Here is a 16,301-nt window from a genome sequence, read left to right on the forward strand (position 1 = left end):
CACTATCCCCGTGATTGAGATCTCAAAACTCGGGATATTGCTTTCATCACGCGTGACGGTCGTCTCGTCACGCTAATGAAAACAAATAAATCCCGGCAGAAAGTGTTATGTTGTTGTGTGTTCACGTGTAGCATATACTAAAACAATTATTCACCTCAGGATTCCGTGGATTCACGGAGGCTGCAAGCCTTAAGTACAACTTGCAGAGGGAATTTAGCAGGCCATGCAGGAGCTATCATAACAGACCCCAGCCCTGATTACTAATATGGTGAGTGACTCACACTGCTCCCTATCTGTGTAGACACCCCCCCCACACACACACACACACACACACTCAAACACACTGCACACGCAAATATATAAACATTTGTATAAATATATAGAGAGAGAGAGAGAGAGAGAGTGGGGGGGGGGGGAGAGAGAGAGAGAGAGTGGGGGGGAAGAGAGTGAGAGAGAGAGAGTGAATGGGGGGGGGGGTGAGAGAGAGAGAGAGAGAGAGAGAGAGAGAGAGAGAGAGAGAGAGAGAGAGACCCACTGCATGCCCTCCTGCATTCATATAGGTAGCCTGCTCTGTGCAGTGATATATAGCCGCACTTTATCGCATTATGTTCCCGGGCTCTGTGAGAGAGCCAGGTCTGGCTGCCCCGCTGTCTCCCAAGGTCTCCGCTCCGTCGGCTCCGGCTCAGCCAAGGTCATCCGCTCCGCCGCTGGCTCCGAGCGACCTTGAGCCACTAACTTACCAGGAAATGTGTGTTCACCCGTATTCCACACACACACACACACACACACACACACACACACACACACACACACACACACACACACACACACACACACACACACACACACACACACACAGGCCGCCGCCCGCCCGCCCCGCCCGCCACGTCCGGGTCGTGTCGCCGTGTCAGTCAGCCAATGCGCCGCGGCGCAGCGGTGTTTGTAAACCCCCGAACAAACAAGTCGCCGCGCTCTAGGCTCTCGTCGGGATGGATTGTGTTTGTGTGTTTTCAGTACTTTTTTTTTTTCCCACATCAACCCACCGACCAGGCGGGGGGCTCGACGGCGCGTCGGTCAGTCTTCGTGGCCTTTGTCTCTGTGGCCTCCTCTGTGCGGGCTGTCCGTTGTCTGAAGTGGCCAGGCGGATGACCACTGAAACCCTCCATGTGAACCGCCGCACCATCACGTTGTATTATTTAAATTCTGTGAGGCAGACGGTAAGCCGGTTTGATTTATAATCTTTGACGCAAGGCCGCACAGAGCAAGTTTTTATTTTTTATTTTTTATAATTTAATGGGCTATTACAAAGAGAATTTAGGCTTATGGGTAAACTACACGCTGACCGTTTCAATTCCTATGTACTAAAAGGTTTTTAAGTAACGTCAGACCGCCGAAAAGCAGCACAGAGCATTAAAGCCGGCAACAGTCTGAGTTAGTGAAACCTTGGATTCGACATGAAATCTTGTGTCCTCGCTCCCATCGACCTCCATGTAGAAAGCTCTTTGTGAGGAGGAAATTACTTTATGAACCACCTGAAAGCCACTCCATCGCTGCAGCTCAGCGAGCCTCATCCGCTTGCTTGAGTGGGGCTGTTTTGGTATCCTTCTCCGTCCTCTTCTTCATCCTCTCCGTCCTCTCCCCTTTACCTCGCTCGTCCACTTTCTACCGTTGAGAAAAAGACCCACCAAAAATTTTGTTTACCGTCTTTTGAAAAAGAAAGGGCTGAAAAAAACGACGCATCACTGTGAAAAAAAACATGGCAGCAGGCACGTTACATCGTCACCTCCAGACATCGCTACGTCTCCCGGCTACAGAGAACGTCTGGTCTTTGTTATCCCCCCACCGCTAGGGGATAACAAAGGAAATCAGTTTGTTTGAACAGGGTCCCTTCCATCAGGCCCCTGACGGTGCCTAATCATATTTATGCGTGCGTGGGGTTCTGTTGTGGTCTTGACAGGACTTGGATCCAACCTAACGTATACCTGGAAGGCTCCATCTAGAGCGAAGTAAAAAAGAAAAAAAACACTGAACACATGTCTGCGTGTCCTTGAGAATCCAACGGCCCGCGGAGCCGTGCTCTGGTATAAACACGCTTTCCTCGCCTGCTGTCTGTTTGAAGAGGAAACGTGGAAGCTGATCGGTCTCTGATCCGCCGTCTCCGAGGGCCAGGGCTGGCCAGAGCCACCGCGGTGTGGCGGGGGGGAGGGGGGGGGGGCGCTGGAGGAACGTTCAAGGGGCTTAAACTGTGGGAAATGTCAGAGAAGAACAACAGCATCCATTTTGGACTTTTAATTTTGTTGGGGGGGGGATACTTCTAACTGTGATGACGCCGTATCCAAAACGCAGAAGGCAACGAGTGACAGGCGAGGTGTAACGTTTTGAGCAGAGGGATTTGTATCAATAGCACTTGGCGGCTACCATGCCACAGATTTACGAGCCAGGCCTGACCACATCATAGATAATGCGACGGTCGCTACGTGATAGAAACCATTAGCCAGATGGAGTCAAGGTGGATGTGTCACTGGCTGAAGAGCGCGGCTCTGGAAACAGACAGAAGGTACTATGGGCAATAAAAGAATAGGGAAGTAAGTGTGTGTGTGTGTGTGTGTGTGTGTGTGTGTGTGTGTGTGTGTGTGGAATCAATAAAGGTATGCTTAATCAATCGGGAATATGCTCCTCCTTGTGACAGTTTACTGAACTGCATCTGACATACTGAATGTATGATCGATCAAAAGCAATAAGTGAATGAAATATGTGACCAGATATAATTGTTCAAAATTGTTTCAATTAACCTTTTCAATTCATTCAAAAAGCTGTTACGCATACATCTCATTCAAGGCATTGGGATTTTTCCATTTAAACAAAGCAAGTATACAAAACAAAGCGTACAACTCTTATTCTCTTTCTGGTCTCTGGTCTCGGGTCCCATTGTCTGACTTCTGTCCAGACCGGTCTACTCATTCAAGCAGACTACCAGCCTGCTCACACCACCCCAATGTCTATAGGGTGTAAGAGATGTATACGTGTTAAATCCATGCCTGGAAATACATACAGAAAGTACACTGCAACCTTCAACTCAAGTGCAATGAAATGTAAAAAATAATCTTTAAAGACCAAAATGCAGTTGTTTTTCCCCTCGCACTCCAAACCAAGGTTAAGAATTCATCATTGATGATGCACAGCAAGGGATTCAGTTAAACTTGCTTCACCGCAAAGAGAGTGAAAGAGAAAGAGAGAAATAGAGAGAGGGAGGGAGAGATAGAGAAAGACAGAGAGAGATAGAGAGAGGGGGGGAGAGAGAGCTAGACAGAGAGAAAGAGAGAGATATATTATGTATGTATATTTCTCATGCCAATAAAGCTTTTTTGAATTGAATTGAATTGAAAATTGAGAGCGCGAGAGAGAGAGAGGGAGAGAGAGAGAGAGAGGGAGAGAGAGAGAGAAAGAGAAAAAGAGAGAGCGAGAAAAATAAGAAAAAAATAGAGAAATAGAAAGAGAGAGACAGAGAGGTGGACACAAAGAAATATTTCAGTGGCTCGGCCACCGTTATCCACACTGTGGCGTGATCGCCGTTGTGCGCCGTGACGATCGACACGTGTCCCGTGAGCATCGAGGTCGCAGCGAGGCACTCCCTCTACCCCAGGCCTGGGCCCAGCGGCGCGGGTCCGTCCGGCTCCTCCTCGCCACGGGCTTCCTCCGCCTCCGGCGGCGGGGGGGGGGCCTCGGGCGGCGGCGGCGGCGGCGGGTCCACCTCCTCGGAGAACTGCAGCACGGGGGTGCTGATCTCGCCCGACTGCGCGTCGCTGGCCACGCGCAGGAAGCAGCTGATCACCATGTCCTTGGCCAGGCCGGCCTCCAGGCGGCGCTCGCGGCTCAGCTGCTGGGTGAGCTGGTCCAGGCTGGTCAGGATGAACTCCGACGCCAGCAAGGGCGCGGGCGGCGGGCCGGGGTAGGGGCTGTCCACCCTGCCCTGGGCCATGGTCTCCAGCATGTACTGCTGGTACAGGTCCAGCAGCTTGTGCTCCAGGTAGCAGTTGAGCAGGGAGTTGGTGAAGGGGCCCTCGCGCCCGTGGAACAAGAAGCTGAGGTCGCGCCCGCTGCCTTGCCGCCAGCGGTGCGAGCCCGCCCTCCTGGGCAGCAGCAGGAGAGGCCCAGGGGCCTGGGCGCTCTGCTCCGGCAGGGAGTCCTCCACCTCCCGCAGGAGCACGTCGTAGGACTGGAGGAAAGGCCCGGCGGCCTTGGCGTCGCCGCCCAGCAGGGGGGCTCCGGCGCCGTGGGAGGAGAGGGGCAGCACCTGGTCCCCCCGGATGCAGAGGTCGCTGTAGTTCTGGCAGATGAGCTGACAGGAGGCGGGCACCAGGAAGGGCCCGTCGCTGACCGAGCCCTCGTGCCTCGTGGGGATCTCCACCTCTGGGGAGATGTGTCCGCTGCCCCCCGGAGGGCCCCCGGAGCACCCGGAGCCGCGGCCGAAGGGCCCCCCCTGGTTCTGGAGCGCGGTGGGGTTGAGTTGAGATGAGCGATCCTTGCCGCGTACCGTCTTCTCCGGAGAATCTCCCCGCGGGGCTGTCGAGGATGATCGCGGCGAGGCGGGCACGACACAGGCGGCGGCGGCGGCGGCGGCGGCTCTCTGAGGTCCGTGCCAGGTGGGACTCCGAGGTGGGGCCCTCTCTGGAGCCGTGGAGGCCACTTCCTCCACTCGACCATAGGCCACAATCCAAAGTCTGCTCTCACACAGCATGGCTGCGAGGAGGAGCACACACTGTAGCCTATAGACACAAACACCAATTCGGTTCAATTCAGTTCCATTTTATTCCTGTATAGCCGTGAAATCCAATTACACAAGGGGACACATCGCCATGCACAGGAACCACGGGAAGGACAGAGTCATAGAAACTGTCAAGGTTTTACCAAACAAAAATAACAAAAATATTCATTACATGAAGCACAATGCTCATACCTTAAAAAGAGCACAGAATCCCTCCTCACAACGTTAAGATGTGGACAGGCCAGACGTCTCGACTGCTGAAACAGAGCTTGTGCGTGGCGCACACACAGACCGGGACAGCCTTGGAGGGGTGTATTATATAGTTGCCCGTGAGGAAATGAGAATGTTTATACGTAACCCATCGCCATTACAGCTCCTCTCTGCCCTTTCGTTGCAAAAAACACCGTCTATATAGGAACCAACCACACTGGTTGTGTTTCTGTAAAAAAACATGCAGGTGTGCGTCTGAAAAGCAGAAGAGAAACTATGGTTGGACGATAGACACGAGGTAATTTTTGAGTATAAAATATTTCAGGAGGTAGTTACATTGACCGTCATTTGTCGTTATGGTTTAGAGCATTTAATGTGTATTATTATTGTTGTTTTTTACTAAGAGCTAGCTGTATTCAGTGTAAAGGCTGTGACTAAATGGTTCACATTTATTTTAAACCATGCATGCACAAAAGGAGAAGTCCTTAGTTTCATTAACCAGAAGCACTCTTTGACAGTGTTACGGAACTCTTTTGCATGTCACTAGCTTATAATCATTAGCATTTCCATTCAGTTTCATGTTTTCTATAAAAAGCTAAAGTGAAAATTAAAAGTTCCGTTGGGTCTGGGTCTGTCTAGTTTCAAAAAGTAAAAGTAGCTGGTCAGCATCTTGTGAATGCCTCCTTCAATTAAAAGTCTCTTTTAAACTTTTGCTGGCTTGGCAGACTACCCTATACAACACAAGGGCCTGAAACTAGAGACATGTTTGATTATTAATAAGGCCGGAAAGCCTTGACAGACATTACCATTTCTAAATCTGCCAAAGCTTAGGTGCACTCTTTATAGAATAGCTTGAGTGTGCTTGCCTAGTAGGCCTTCAAATTAAGAAGACTAACTTATGCCTGGTTTGCAATATTCTGTTATTCCACAGCTCTTCCTCGAAATTGCCTATCATGTAAAAAGGCCAGTATTAAGTATTTGCTCCATAGACGTTTTGCCCCGAGCGTAATAGATGATGGTGGATATTTCTGACCTGGACAATTTCCCCCCATTTGGGTTGGTGCAAGTGAGTAAGGAGGAGGATATCCGACACGAAAGAGCTGCTCAATAGTAATGACAGCGAGCCGGCTATAGAGTTACCCGTTGCTATGACGCAAACCACAACCCAAACTCGCAACAGCTCAGAGGATTTGTTGGTGGCGATGTGTTGAGGTCGTGACTTCAGCACCTTGGACAGTGATCATATCAAAAGCGATCCGTCCGGTATAGGCTTCCGGGGATCTACATTCAGACTACAGGTCACCCCAAAGAGGATGGACTAATTCACCAAAGGGAACAAAGCGATCTCCATGTCTCGTCTGTGCTGCTGTACAGGAACGTCTACCAAGAGGGATGTTCAAAAAGGTGAATAATGTGTTTCGTCCCAACCACCACGGGCACAGGGCTCACGAGCACGGCCTCCGCGGCAGACAGGACTACCACAACGCGTGCACCGTGCGGCTGGTCCGCAGCACCTCCATGCTGGTGATCGGGGAGAAGAAGACCAGCAGCCAGGCGGCCGTGAACTCGACCTTGAAGAGGAGCAAGAGCTCCGTGAGCATCGAGTCCACCACCGCCTTGTACTACTACCAGAGGCAGGAGGATCAGATATGGCTCTACTCGCAGAACCAGAACTGCTTGGAGTACTTGGAAGAACTCGTGGCGTTGAGGCGGCAATACACGCGGAGCATCCACGACCTGAGCAGCGGGGAACTGAAGGCCTCGGCGTCGACCAAGAAGCGCGCGCCTCCGCCGCCGCCTCCCAAACACGCGCAGGTAAGACCCTTTTATATACGTAGTTTACACACATTTAAAACACACACTGTTAAGACACCTGTTAGATCCGCTCAACATATGGAAAGCTAACCACACATTATCGTATCAATAAACCCCAGAGATCAAGTGTCAGACCCTCGGCTCCGCCGTTCCCGAACGAGGACGACACTTTGCAATACTTCGACGCCGTCATCGACAGCTGCGACGCGGACCGGGCGCGCAAACCGCCCGCCGACGACGGTAACGCGGACGTAGACTTCATTGGTAGGTTCAAATTGTTGACATGAATCGAAATTTGACGTATAAGCGGTGTATTCGGGCGTCGTGCTGTCTCAATTTTGGTGGTGTCGTGTGTGTGTGTGTGTGTGTGTGTGTGTGTGTGTGTGTGTGTGTGTGTGTGTGTGTGTGTGTGTGTGTGTGTGTGTGTGTGTGTGTGTGTGTTGCGTGTTGTGTTCGCACAGTGGCGTCAAGCTCCAAAGAGCACGACCTCCATTCCAACTGGGTCATGCGCGTACCCAGAGTGGCGGAGGGGTCCCGGGACAAAGCGGCGGCTCCCCCCGCGCCGCCCGGCCGTGGCACCACCGCCGCCGCCAAGAAGAAAAGTTCCAGCGGCTCCACGAGCAGTCGACTACGGCTGCAGAGGAACCCGATCCACCTGCCCAAGGTGGTGGAGAGCGCCTTCCAGACGTTGCGCTTCAAGCCCAATTTAAAAAAAGCAGTAGGGCCTAAATGAGTTGCTGCTACTTATTCCCATTGCCATGACGATTATTTTGTATCACAATGCCGTGGAACATTGTTTGAACGGTTCTGTCGATGTTTCAATGTTTTTGTATTGAGTTTTGACGACAAAAATATACAGCAGCCATTTGTGTCGAACGCGACTGTTACGCCTTGGTCATGTAGAAGAGATAAACTAAGGTTAGGTAAGACTCAAGTGAGTGGTAGGTGCTTCATGGGGGAAGCAGTGCCTGTGTTTTAGACACCATGAGAAGACGAATAAAGTTACTTCAAACTCCTTGGTTCCTGTTTCATTAATGGCCTTGTGTGGCAGTGTCACCGTCATACAGGTTCATCGGAATCCGGTCGGCCGGTCGCCCTCAATGGAGTTGAAAAAGATTACCTCCCAAAAAACCGTAATCCCGTCGACTGCCAGTCACGGATATATTTTTACATGATCCGACCTTCGTGTGCTTTAGTCTCGACTCGAGAACGCAAAGATTTAAAACCTTCTAAAAAGAAAACACCCAACGTTGAAATCAAGGCCCGTTCTGAAACATCAGTGATGCATGAGCCCAACTCAGTGAACACAACAAAATAGAGGTATTGATTATTTTAATTTCTTACAAAACACAAGGACCCTCCACCGCAGGAAGGCCTCCAGGTACACTGCGTGGCCTTCACTTCCTCTCCGCCTTCACCTTGGGGCTGAAGAAGGCGGACATTGTCTTCATGCCAGACTTGTCCACTTTGGCCAGAGTTTTCTGAGCCGTAGTCATCTTCTTGGGCGGCTGAGAGCAGGAGGAGTAAATCAATAGGTTAGTGCAACAGCCTTGTAGGCGAGAGAGAGAGACGGCAGGGAATTCATTTCTTATCAGAAGCTCACTTCAAAACCGAGCAACGTACAAGTTTTCATAAAGCTCTGCCCCATGTCACTGGTTTGTTTTTTTTTGCGTTTTTTTTTTCCACACACACGTAGGAGACGTCTATTGAGAGCACAACTGTGCAGCCTGAGGTCATGTTGAAACAGCCTTTTTCATTAAAGCTAGTGATTAAAGGCCCGTTGGCGATTGGGAGACTATGAAAGGGGACGAGTGGTACAAGAGGGCGGTTCAGGTGGGCGCCTGTGGACGTTGGGTGCACCACTCACTTTGCGGGCGAAATCCGAACTGTTGAATTTGCTGAAGTCCTCTCCGGCCTCCACTGGCAACGCTGACAGCTTACGTTTCTGCAGAAAACAGGAAAGTGAAAGGAAGGCTGCCCTCCCGACTCGTCCATCCTAACCGCCGGAACACACAACAACACACCACCAGAGAAAGTCTAAACTAACTGACACGTTAACTATCACTAAATAACATTACTTACTTAAAAAGTACTCCGCATACGTTTTTTCTTTTACTGGTTTCAAAAGGCAGGTTTCATGAATGTACACATGAAAAGGAATATATCGAACAAAGAGATGAAACCGACGGCTGGCGTTTCAGACGTGCGTGAATGAACTCTATGAACCAGAGAGCCTTACCTTGGTAGGAGGCTCTGTCTCCTTCGGGCTCGTCAGCTCTGGCAACCTGCACAAGAAGAGGTCAGGAGAGAGGGGTCACTCTCCAGTGTACACCGCGTGAAAGGACGTGATGATGTTAGCTGCAGGAGGACGCGTGGTTCACATACTGCAGGTGTTTGAGCAGCGCCTTGCCCAGGTCTTCGTCGATGTACTCTGATACAAGGCCATGGGCATAGCGCAGGTAATCTTCTATGCTCCCAGACACCAGGAAGATAAGACAAGACAATGGAGGAGTATACACTTAATATGCACTTACAAACACACTTTTGAATATGCACCAGGTAAGGTGATGCGGTTCAATCGCGAGGACCTAAAATGACTACAGTGCCATCTAGTGGTGACAATGGTGTACTTAAAGATTTCGCTGAAGGTTGCAAAGACTTTACATTCAACTGCCCACTGAAGTACCTTCATTCGTGTCCGACTCTGTCTTCACCCTGACATAGGTCCTAGACTTCACTCCTTCCCCAACAGAGATGTTGCTCTTCTTGAGTGCGGTCACGGTCCTATCCACCTGGCATACAAACCCAAATCACTTTCACACATCAGTTCCAGTATTTAATAATGATACCACCAGATGTACAGGCAGCCCAGTGTCTGTTCCTTGAATTCACACTACAAACAAAAGGTTTAGGATGATGCGTTTCTTTTCTGCATTTATATTTCCAGACCAGCATAGAACATGTTAAATATTCAATTTAAAAAGATTTCTGCTTTACTCTATTTTTCTTGTGTTTTTTTCTTTGTGTCATGGGCTCATCAACAGAAACAAATCTTATACAATGTGACGAACAATTCCACACCTTTTTACTTAACCATTGCATTGTCTTCTCTTGGCTGTATCTGTGAAACTTTCGGCCCCCAACCTCTAATAAAAAAAGAGCGACAAAAAGTCATTATTTCGTCAAACAGGAAAATCAACGTGACTTACCAGCTCGAAAAAAAAAAAATCGACCTACAGGAATGACCTCTGACCTTTTTCCTCTGCAACGAGGTGCACGGAGGACAGGGAGCGCGTGCAGCTCAGCAGCCTGGAGCAGGCGGGGAATTCCTCGTCCATGACTACCTGGGCCAGAGGCTGGAACTTGCCCTGCAGCAAATACATGAACATGGCAGAAACAAAAGGAGGAAGAGGTGCCGTTTACAGACACGTTATATCCAAAATGACTTGACGTGAATACAGATCATTTTCGGAGCGTCATTCCACGTCATTCAGTCGCTATTCACACACAATAGTCGTCTTGATTACCATTATTTTGTTAAAGTGTACATACTGTACCTACACAATTCCACTGATGAAAAAGAAAAAGGTCTGTTTAATGTGTTTGGTATAATCCTTGGAGATCATAGTTTAATAGTTTAATACGGACTGAGAAGAACCATGTGGTGGTTGTGGGGATGGTGAGCACAGTGTCATTTACTTCATTCAGTTTTCAAGAGAAAAAAATGGTGTATGCAACTCTCACTCACAAAGTTGTGAAAACAACATGAATGATAAGCATGAAGGAAAGGCCTGTAACCGCAACAAACGGTGTCTATCTCAATTTATTATAAAATCTCAGAGAGGAATATAGATGCATCACAAGCGTGAGAACCACAACAGATATATGTGATAAAGAAGGGTCATGAAATAACTAGTGTTTCATGTGCAACTTGGTAAACACTATATGCCTAACCTTGGGCTGTAAGACATAATCTTACACAACAAAGACATACTTAATATTCATCTGATTATAAATAAAAAAATATTTTAAAGCATCCAAATGCAGTTCCTTCCATTGTACAAAATAGCTATTTAACATAAAATAATATATATATTAAACATACACTAGTTTTTCCAAATAAAAGTATCTACATATGTATAATATAGTATAGTGATATAATCCGTATTGCATATAATCACAGTGAAATGATGTAACATTTAATATAATGAAGACGTGATTGCATGGTTTTACTCATGCGGACATTGAATATAATATATATATATATATAATAAATATATATATATAATATATATATTGAAATATTAAACCATGCAGAGTTGCAAACAATACACAATACAACCCATCTAGTGGGAAGGTTGAAGGATCTAGTGGGAAGGTTGAAGGATCTAGTGGGAAGGTTGAAGGATCAAATGGGAAGGTTGAAGGATCTAGTGGGAAGGCTGAAGGATCTAGTGGGAAGGCTGAAGGATCTAGTGGGAAGGCTCAATGATTAACACCGTTAAGTCCAAGGTCACGACTGCCCTACCTCATTGGCAGCTTTCACCAGATAGGGCAACATTAGATACAGTGGGTCCATCGGGGTTATAAAGAGAAGTTTTCCATCTGTGACGATGATAAACAAACAGAATTGGACAGTTGATAGAAACAAACGGATTGCGTGATAATTACAGTATATGATATACATTTATTATATACTTGAGTTGCACTGACAACCATTTTGAAAACATGTACAGGACAATAAATAACTGACCGTTATGGCAAAAATATTAAAAAAAAATATAAACACTGTATATATTGAACTCAAATGTTTGAATTCATTCTAAACAGCTGAATAACAAATAAGTTGAATCATACAACACAAAGTAAAAAAGGAATCAAAAGTATACATGAAAGATGCAAGTGAAAGTGAAGATTAATCCAAATGTTAAAATATGGAATCACTTTTTTAAATGTACGTACGACAAGACAGCACACATTTAGGAACACAATATTTCATACTTGTGTGAAAAAGTTACACTTTTGAAACGTTTTCTCTAATAATTACTCTGGTCTTAGTCTTTCTATATTCCACTACTGTTGTTACACGTTTCTGAGACCAACCTCTCTGCACAGTCTGTCCGATGAACCATGAGTGGCAGTCTTCTGTAAAGGCTTTGACCTCATACGGCTTCAGGTCACCGCTGCTGAAGAGGTACAGCGACGCTGCGTCTACCACAACAACAACAAACGCAAAACAGCATTACGGTACACTCAATAGTACGGGCATGTCGTTAGTACATAGTAGTAGTAGTAGTAGTACATAGTAGTCACGTAGACTAAATGAAAACGTGAGGGAAGTTGAACAGTGATTAACTATATTTCAGTGATGAAATATAGTTCATCACTGTTTAAACATCACTGTTTAAACAGTGATGAAGTATATAGAAGTTAGTTAGTTAGTTTATTAGATGTCCCCATGGGGAAATTCTTTTTCACAGTCTTTCATAAGTTCATACATTTTTCGCCAGGCTTTTTTTGACAGACAAACATTCCACACATTTGTGGCACACAGATACCTAATCCAGAACACCTAGACATTTACACACATGACATCAGACATTTAACACATTTGACATATGCAGCATGGAAAAACACATATACATTCATTTGGTGAGTTCTGCACCTGTTGTAGGATTTCTCAGTGTCACGAAAGCTGGATCTCCATCCTTGTCTGTGTCGATGGCCGATTCTGTGAAACCCAAAACAGAAAGGCAATGCATCGCTGCTGCCAGCATGGGGGCGACATTGCAAAGCTCTCGTCATGTCAGCATGCGAACTTCAATCAACACGCAGTTAAGCAGCAAGCTCTAGTCTGCACGATGCATGGTTCTGGCTCTAGCTGTCCACATAGCTCATCAGAATGGGGGGCCACGTTGTTTAATGTTCTACTGATACTAAACAACAGCGCTGGTCCGCTTATAGGACCTTCACAAAGTGGTCGTTCAACTCGTGTCCCTTCGCTAGGCCTCTAGCCTGCACAGTAAGGAGCTTGGTGAGGTCTATCCCGCGTTGTATTCTTTTTTGCTTATGTGTACCTGCGGTTATTGCGACCCAGCTGCTGTTCTTTGAATTGGGCGTGCGCTTCTTTTTAGTAGCCATTCCGGTCGCGGTTGCTTGTTCAACCCGTTCTTCCCTGTGCCTTTATTTGAGCTCTTCGCAGCTCCTAGCAGGGAGGAGATGATGAACAGGATGTAAACATGAGGAGCGCTCCGGGGTCCTCCTCCAACGTGACGTCGCGAGCTGCGAAAAGGCGCGATTCCCCCGTCTACTGGGTCGTACCATTTTTCCAAGGGGACGAGTCGATGTGGGGCAATATTTTCATCGTTTTTATTACACCTAATTTAATAAGACAAAAAATAATGTATATTTGATTGAAAACTAAATATTTTAGAACACATACGAGGTTATGTTACAGAAAACGCGACAGTGAAACGGCAACGAACGATTTTCGTACTTCCGGAAAAATAGTGGTTTGCGCCATTAATGATGCGCTATTCGAATGCAGTTCTCCGCAGTGGCGGCAGGGGACGCCAAATAACTTCACAAAAACAACAACAAGAATTTGCCCTTTTTAAAATAGTTCCTTATATTATTATTATTATTATGAGGTAATGTATCTCATTTGTTAGACTTGTGACCTGTACTTCAATGCTGATTTACATTGTAATTGTTTGTCGCCATCACATGGGAATGCATCAATTTGGAGAAGCCATCTGCGTCTCACTAGGAAAAGGCACACAAACAGACACGTACACGCACGCACACACACACACACACACACACACACACACACACACACACACACACACACACACACACACACACACACACACACACACACACACACACACACACACACACACACACACACACACACACACACACACACACACACACACACACACACACACACACACACACACACACACGGCCTGCACATGTATGTATCAGGCAGGATATGACACTTCAGGTCAGTTGGTAATCACTGAGTCACTTGTTTTTCTCTCTGTCACACACTGAGTTAATCCTCCGATGAGAATAGGGTGAAGCGATGTTAACACGTGACGACTGGCTGTTGTGTGAGTGCAGTGAGTTCACGTCTCGAAACGTACTTTTACATGTCATGTTATTCATTAATCTCATCTCAACGCACACACCCTGCTACGGGTTCGTGGTGGACGATTAGCTCGGCTTCTAATTGGCGTGTTTTCCCCTAACAAGAGGGGTGTTGTCGTTGATCGCGGACGTAGTGCAACAAAGCGTTAGCAGCATTAGGGGGAAAGCTGCGCAGAAGAGTTGTCAATTTCCGCCTGCCTGTGTCGTCTTGTATTTGTGTCGCACGATTAGCTGTGACATAAATACACAAGGAAGGGGACCCGCTGCTGAAATGAATAAAAATCACAAGACGCCATAAACACGCACACCACTGGGCCCCGTTACCTCGTCGCGGTTCCCTCAGATGTGTGTTGGGTGTCATTCGCGGCCCAGAGAGAAAGAGCCCGGGATTGTCGGGATTGTGAATGACTTGTTTTACGACGCCCCAGGAGTATCGTAGCTACTCCAGAGTCCCGGGCAACCCAACAGAACCATGAAAGCTTTATTTCCCGCTCACGGCTCGAGGGGGGGGGGAGCCAGTGTTCCCGCCTGCCGCAGCAGCAGAGGACAACAGAGGCTGTACTGATGGACTAGCAGGCAGGCTACCCCCAGAGAGAGAGAGAGAGAGAGAGAGGCACAGAGAGAGAGAGAGAGAGAGAGAGGCACAGAGAGAGAGAGAGAGAGGCACAGAGAGAGAGAGAAAGAGAGGCACAGAGAGAGAGAGAGAGAGAGAGAGAGAGAGAGAGAAAGCGAGGCACAGAGGGAGAGAGAGAGCAGAGTTCTCTGTCACCAGCTCGCCCCAGACGAGAACAAAGTAGTTCTAAAATTAGCTCCCCGGAAAAAAAAAAAATGGCTTAGTAGGCTCCCAGACTCCCTGCACCGTCCCGCACCCAGCATCACCACGCTGCTCATCAATCACCCGGCTACAAAGAGATATGCGTAGAAAACGCACAACAAAGCTGTTTGCGTCCGCCTTCGCCGTCCCCTCTGGTCAAACTGCGCTTGTTTCCACCTGCGTTCTTCTAACCCAAAAAAAAAACACTTTTGTTGGCTTTTTTTTTTCTTTTCTTTTTTTTTTTCCTTTCTTCGATTTCGCTTTTCAGGGCAATTTTTGGGGGATTTAGTGCTGCTCTGTTTTATTCTCGCTGGCTCCCATGATGAATGTCCTGCTACTTGATGACTTGTGTTTTGCGGTGTGTATGACGTCTCGTGCGAACAAATATCCGGCGTGGCCTTAATGGTCTTCTTGACGAAGCGTCGCGTCGCAGATAGAATAATTAGATGACATATTCAAACGACGCATTTCTTTGCGTCGGTGCTTTCTGCATGTTGTGAAACAGTGGATCAGATCAGCGTCAGATCACCACATTAAAGGGCACTGAGGTGTCAGCGCTACGGTTGGAAATCGAGACGCGCATAGGCAAATACACAAAGGAACACATGCACACACATGTGTGTGTGTGTACACACACACACACACACACACACACACAAGCAGATGTGGAGAGAATTCCCTTTGGCAGCAGAAGCCCTTGAGTCATCATCTGGGATTCCCTTCCTTCCATTTCCAAATATGGGCGTCTGCCTTTGATGGAGAGCGGGAAGCGGCACGCACCGGGCAGAGTGGAGCCCCTTTGTGACGTCAGAACACCGGAGACGCGAGCCAAGGATTAAAGACACACAGCCGCGCGCGCTGTGTGTCTGTGACTGGAAATGCACAGGAGGAAAGAATTCCATCCAGGCAGGCAGAATGTCGGGAATTCAAGAATCAGTGCAATGCTATCCCTCACGCGCAGTTTGTAAACGCCCCCCCCGCCCGCCTCCGAGAAAAAGGAACAAAAAAAAACGGTTGTAGAAACGTACTACTCCCCCAGAAGTGTGCACACATGCACCCTCTCACGCACACACTCTCTTACACACACACACACACACACACACAAACACACACACACACAAACACACACACGTACACACACTGTTTCCCTGCACTCATCTCGCTGGAGTGCCGCATTGAGGCTCACTTCCCGTAAAGTGATTCTTTTTGTTCTGGTACCCCCCTCCCTCCGCCCCCCCCCCTCCCCCCCACCCACCCACGCACCCACCCATCACCCCGGGAGCAGCAGAGGCCGTCTCGTTTCCCAGCATCAGGCGCTCCGTGTGAGGCCTCGTCTGGAATGGTATTTTCCCTCGCCCCCCCCCCTCCCCCTCCTCCCCCCCCCCCCCCTAAATGGAAAGAGCGTCTGGATGATGAGGCGCTGTGTGTGTCATGTCGGCCCTCGCCGGCGTGTGACTGAGGCCCGGCGTGTCTCTTGGATCAATCTGCGTCCTCCATCACGCATCGCCTTGGTCCATGAAGTCATCACCTTCTCAACAG

At 48.1% G+C, this 16,301-nt stretch overlaps 3 protein-coding genes across 6 annotated transcripts; 1 reads left to right on the forward strand and 2 right to left on the reverse strand.

The window, feature by feature from the left end:
* Positions 1-3,313: 3,313 nt before the first annotated feature.
* LOC311376136 (TLR adapter interacting with SLC15A4 on the lysosome-like) lies at positions 3,314-8,237 on the reverse strand. Of its 2 annotated transcripts, none has more exons than XM_084491015.1 (2): positions 8,135-8,237; positions 3,314-4,766 (listed from the first exon to the last, which is right to left on the reverse strand). In XM_084491015.1, the coding sequence occupies exon 2, from the start codon at positions 4,736-4,738 to the stop codon at positions 3,635-3,637; it is 1,104 nt and encodes a 367-aa protein (XP_084347141.1). In that variant the 5' UTR covers positions 4,739-4,766; positions 8,135-8,237; the 3' UTR covers positions 3,314-3,634. The 2 variants fall into 2 exon arrangements, with proteins under 2 accessions (XP_084347141.1, XP_084347140.1); XM_084491014.1 differs by lacking the exon at positions 8,135-8,237 and adding an exon at positions 4,958-5,092.
* On the reverse strand, positions 4,691-13,008 carry LOC311376137 (ribonuclease H2 subunit B-like). Of its 3 annotated transcripts, none has more exons than XR_014643857.1 (12): positions 12,868-13,008; positions 12,456-12,521; positions 11,894-12,001; positions 11,319-11,395; positions 10,044-10,158; positions 9,872-9,936; positions 9,477-9,582; positions 9,176-9,257; positions 9,030-9,075; positions 8,658-8,735; positions 8,135-8,298; positions 4,691-4,766 (listed from the first exon to the last, which is right to left on the reverse strand). XR_014643857.1 is itself a non-coding variant. In XM_084491016.1 (11 exons), exons 1-11 carry the CDS (start codon positions 12,929-12,931, stop codon positions 8,188-8,190), a joined length of 918 nt encoding a protein of 305 aa, XP_084347142.1. In that variant the 5' UTR covers positions 12,932-13,008; the 3' UTR covers positions 8,106-8,187. The 3 variants fall into 3 exon arrangements, 1 of the variants encoding a protein (XP_084347142.1); XR_014643858.1 differs by lacking the exon at positions 4,691-4,766 and adding an exon at positions 5,164-5,230; XM_084491016.1 differs by lacking the exon at positions 4,691-4,766 and having other exon boundaries at positions 8,106-8,298.
* On the forward strand, positions 6,199-7,523 carry LOC311376135 (uncharacterized protein C13orf42-like; the record flags this gene model as incomplete). The annotated part of the gene is made up of 3 exons (XM_084491013.1): positions 6,199-6,790; positions 6,910-7,054; positions 7,252-7,523. Exons 1-3 carry the CDS (start codon positions 6,368-6,370, stop codon positions 7,521-7,523), a joined length of 840 nt encoding a protein of 279 aa, XP_084347139.1. The 5' UTR covers positions 6,199-6,367.
* Positions 13,009-16,301: the final 3,293 nt, after the last annotated feature.

The sequence above is a fragment of the Micromesistius poutassou genome, assembly GCF_964030765.1.
Source record: "Micromesistius poutassou genome assembly, contig: SCAFFOLD_5395, whole genome shotgun sequence".
In the NCBI taxonomy this organism is placed as follows: Eukaryota; Metazoa; Chordata; class Actinopteri; order Gadiformes; family Gadidae; genus Micromesistius; species Micromesistius poutassou.

Coding starts and splice junctions, on each gene's coding strand:
- LOC311376137 (XM_084491016.1), bottom strand. CDS start 12,931: ATGGCTACTAAAAAGAAGCGCACGCCCAATTCAAAGAACAGCAGCTGG. Junction 11,396..11,893: donor CGGACAGACTGTGCAGAGAG/GTTGGTCTCAGA, acceptor TCATCGTCACAG/ATGGAAAACTTCTCTTTATA. Junction 8,299..8,657: donor GTTCGGATTTCGCCCGCAAA/GTGAGTGGTGCA, acceptor TCCTGCTCTCAG/CCGCCCAAGAAGATGACTAC.
- LOC311376136 (XM_084491015.1), bottom strand. CDS start 4,738: ATGCTGTGTGAGAGCAGACTTTGGATTGTGGCCTATGGTCGAGTGGAG.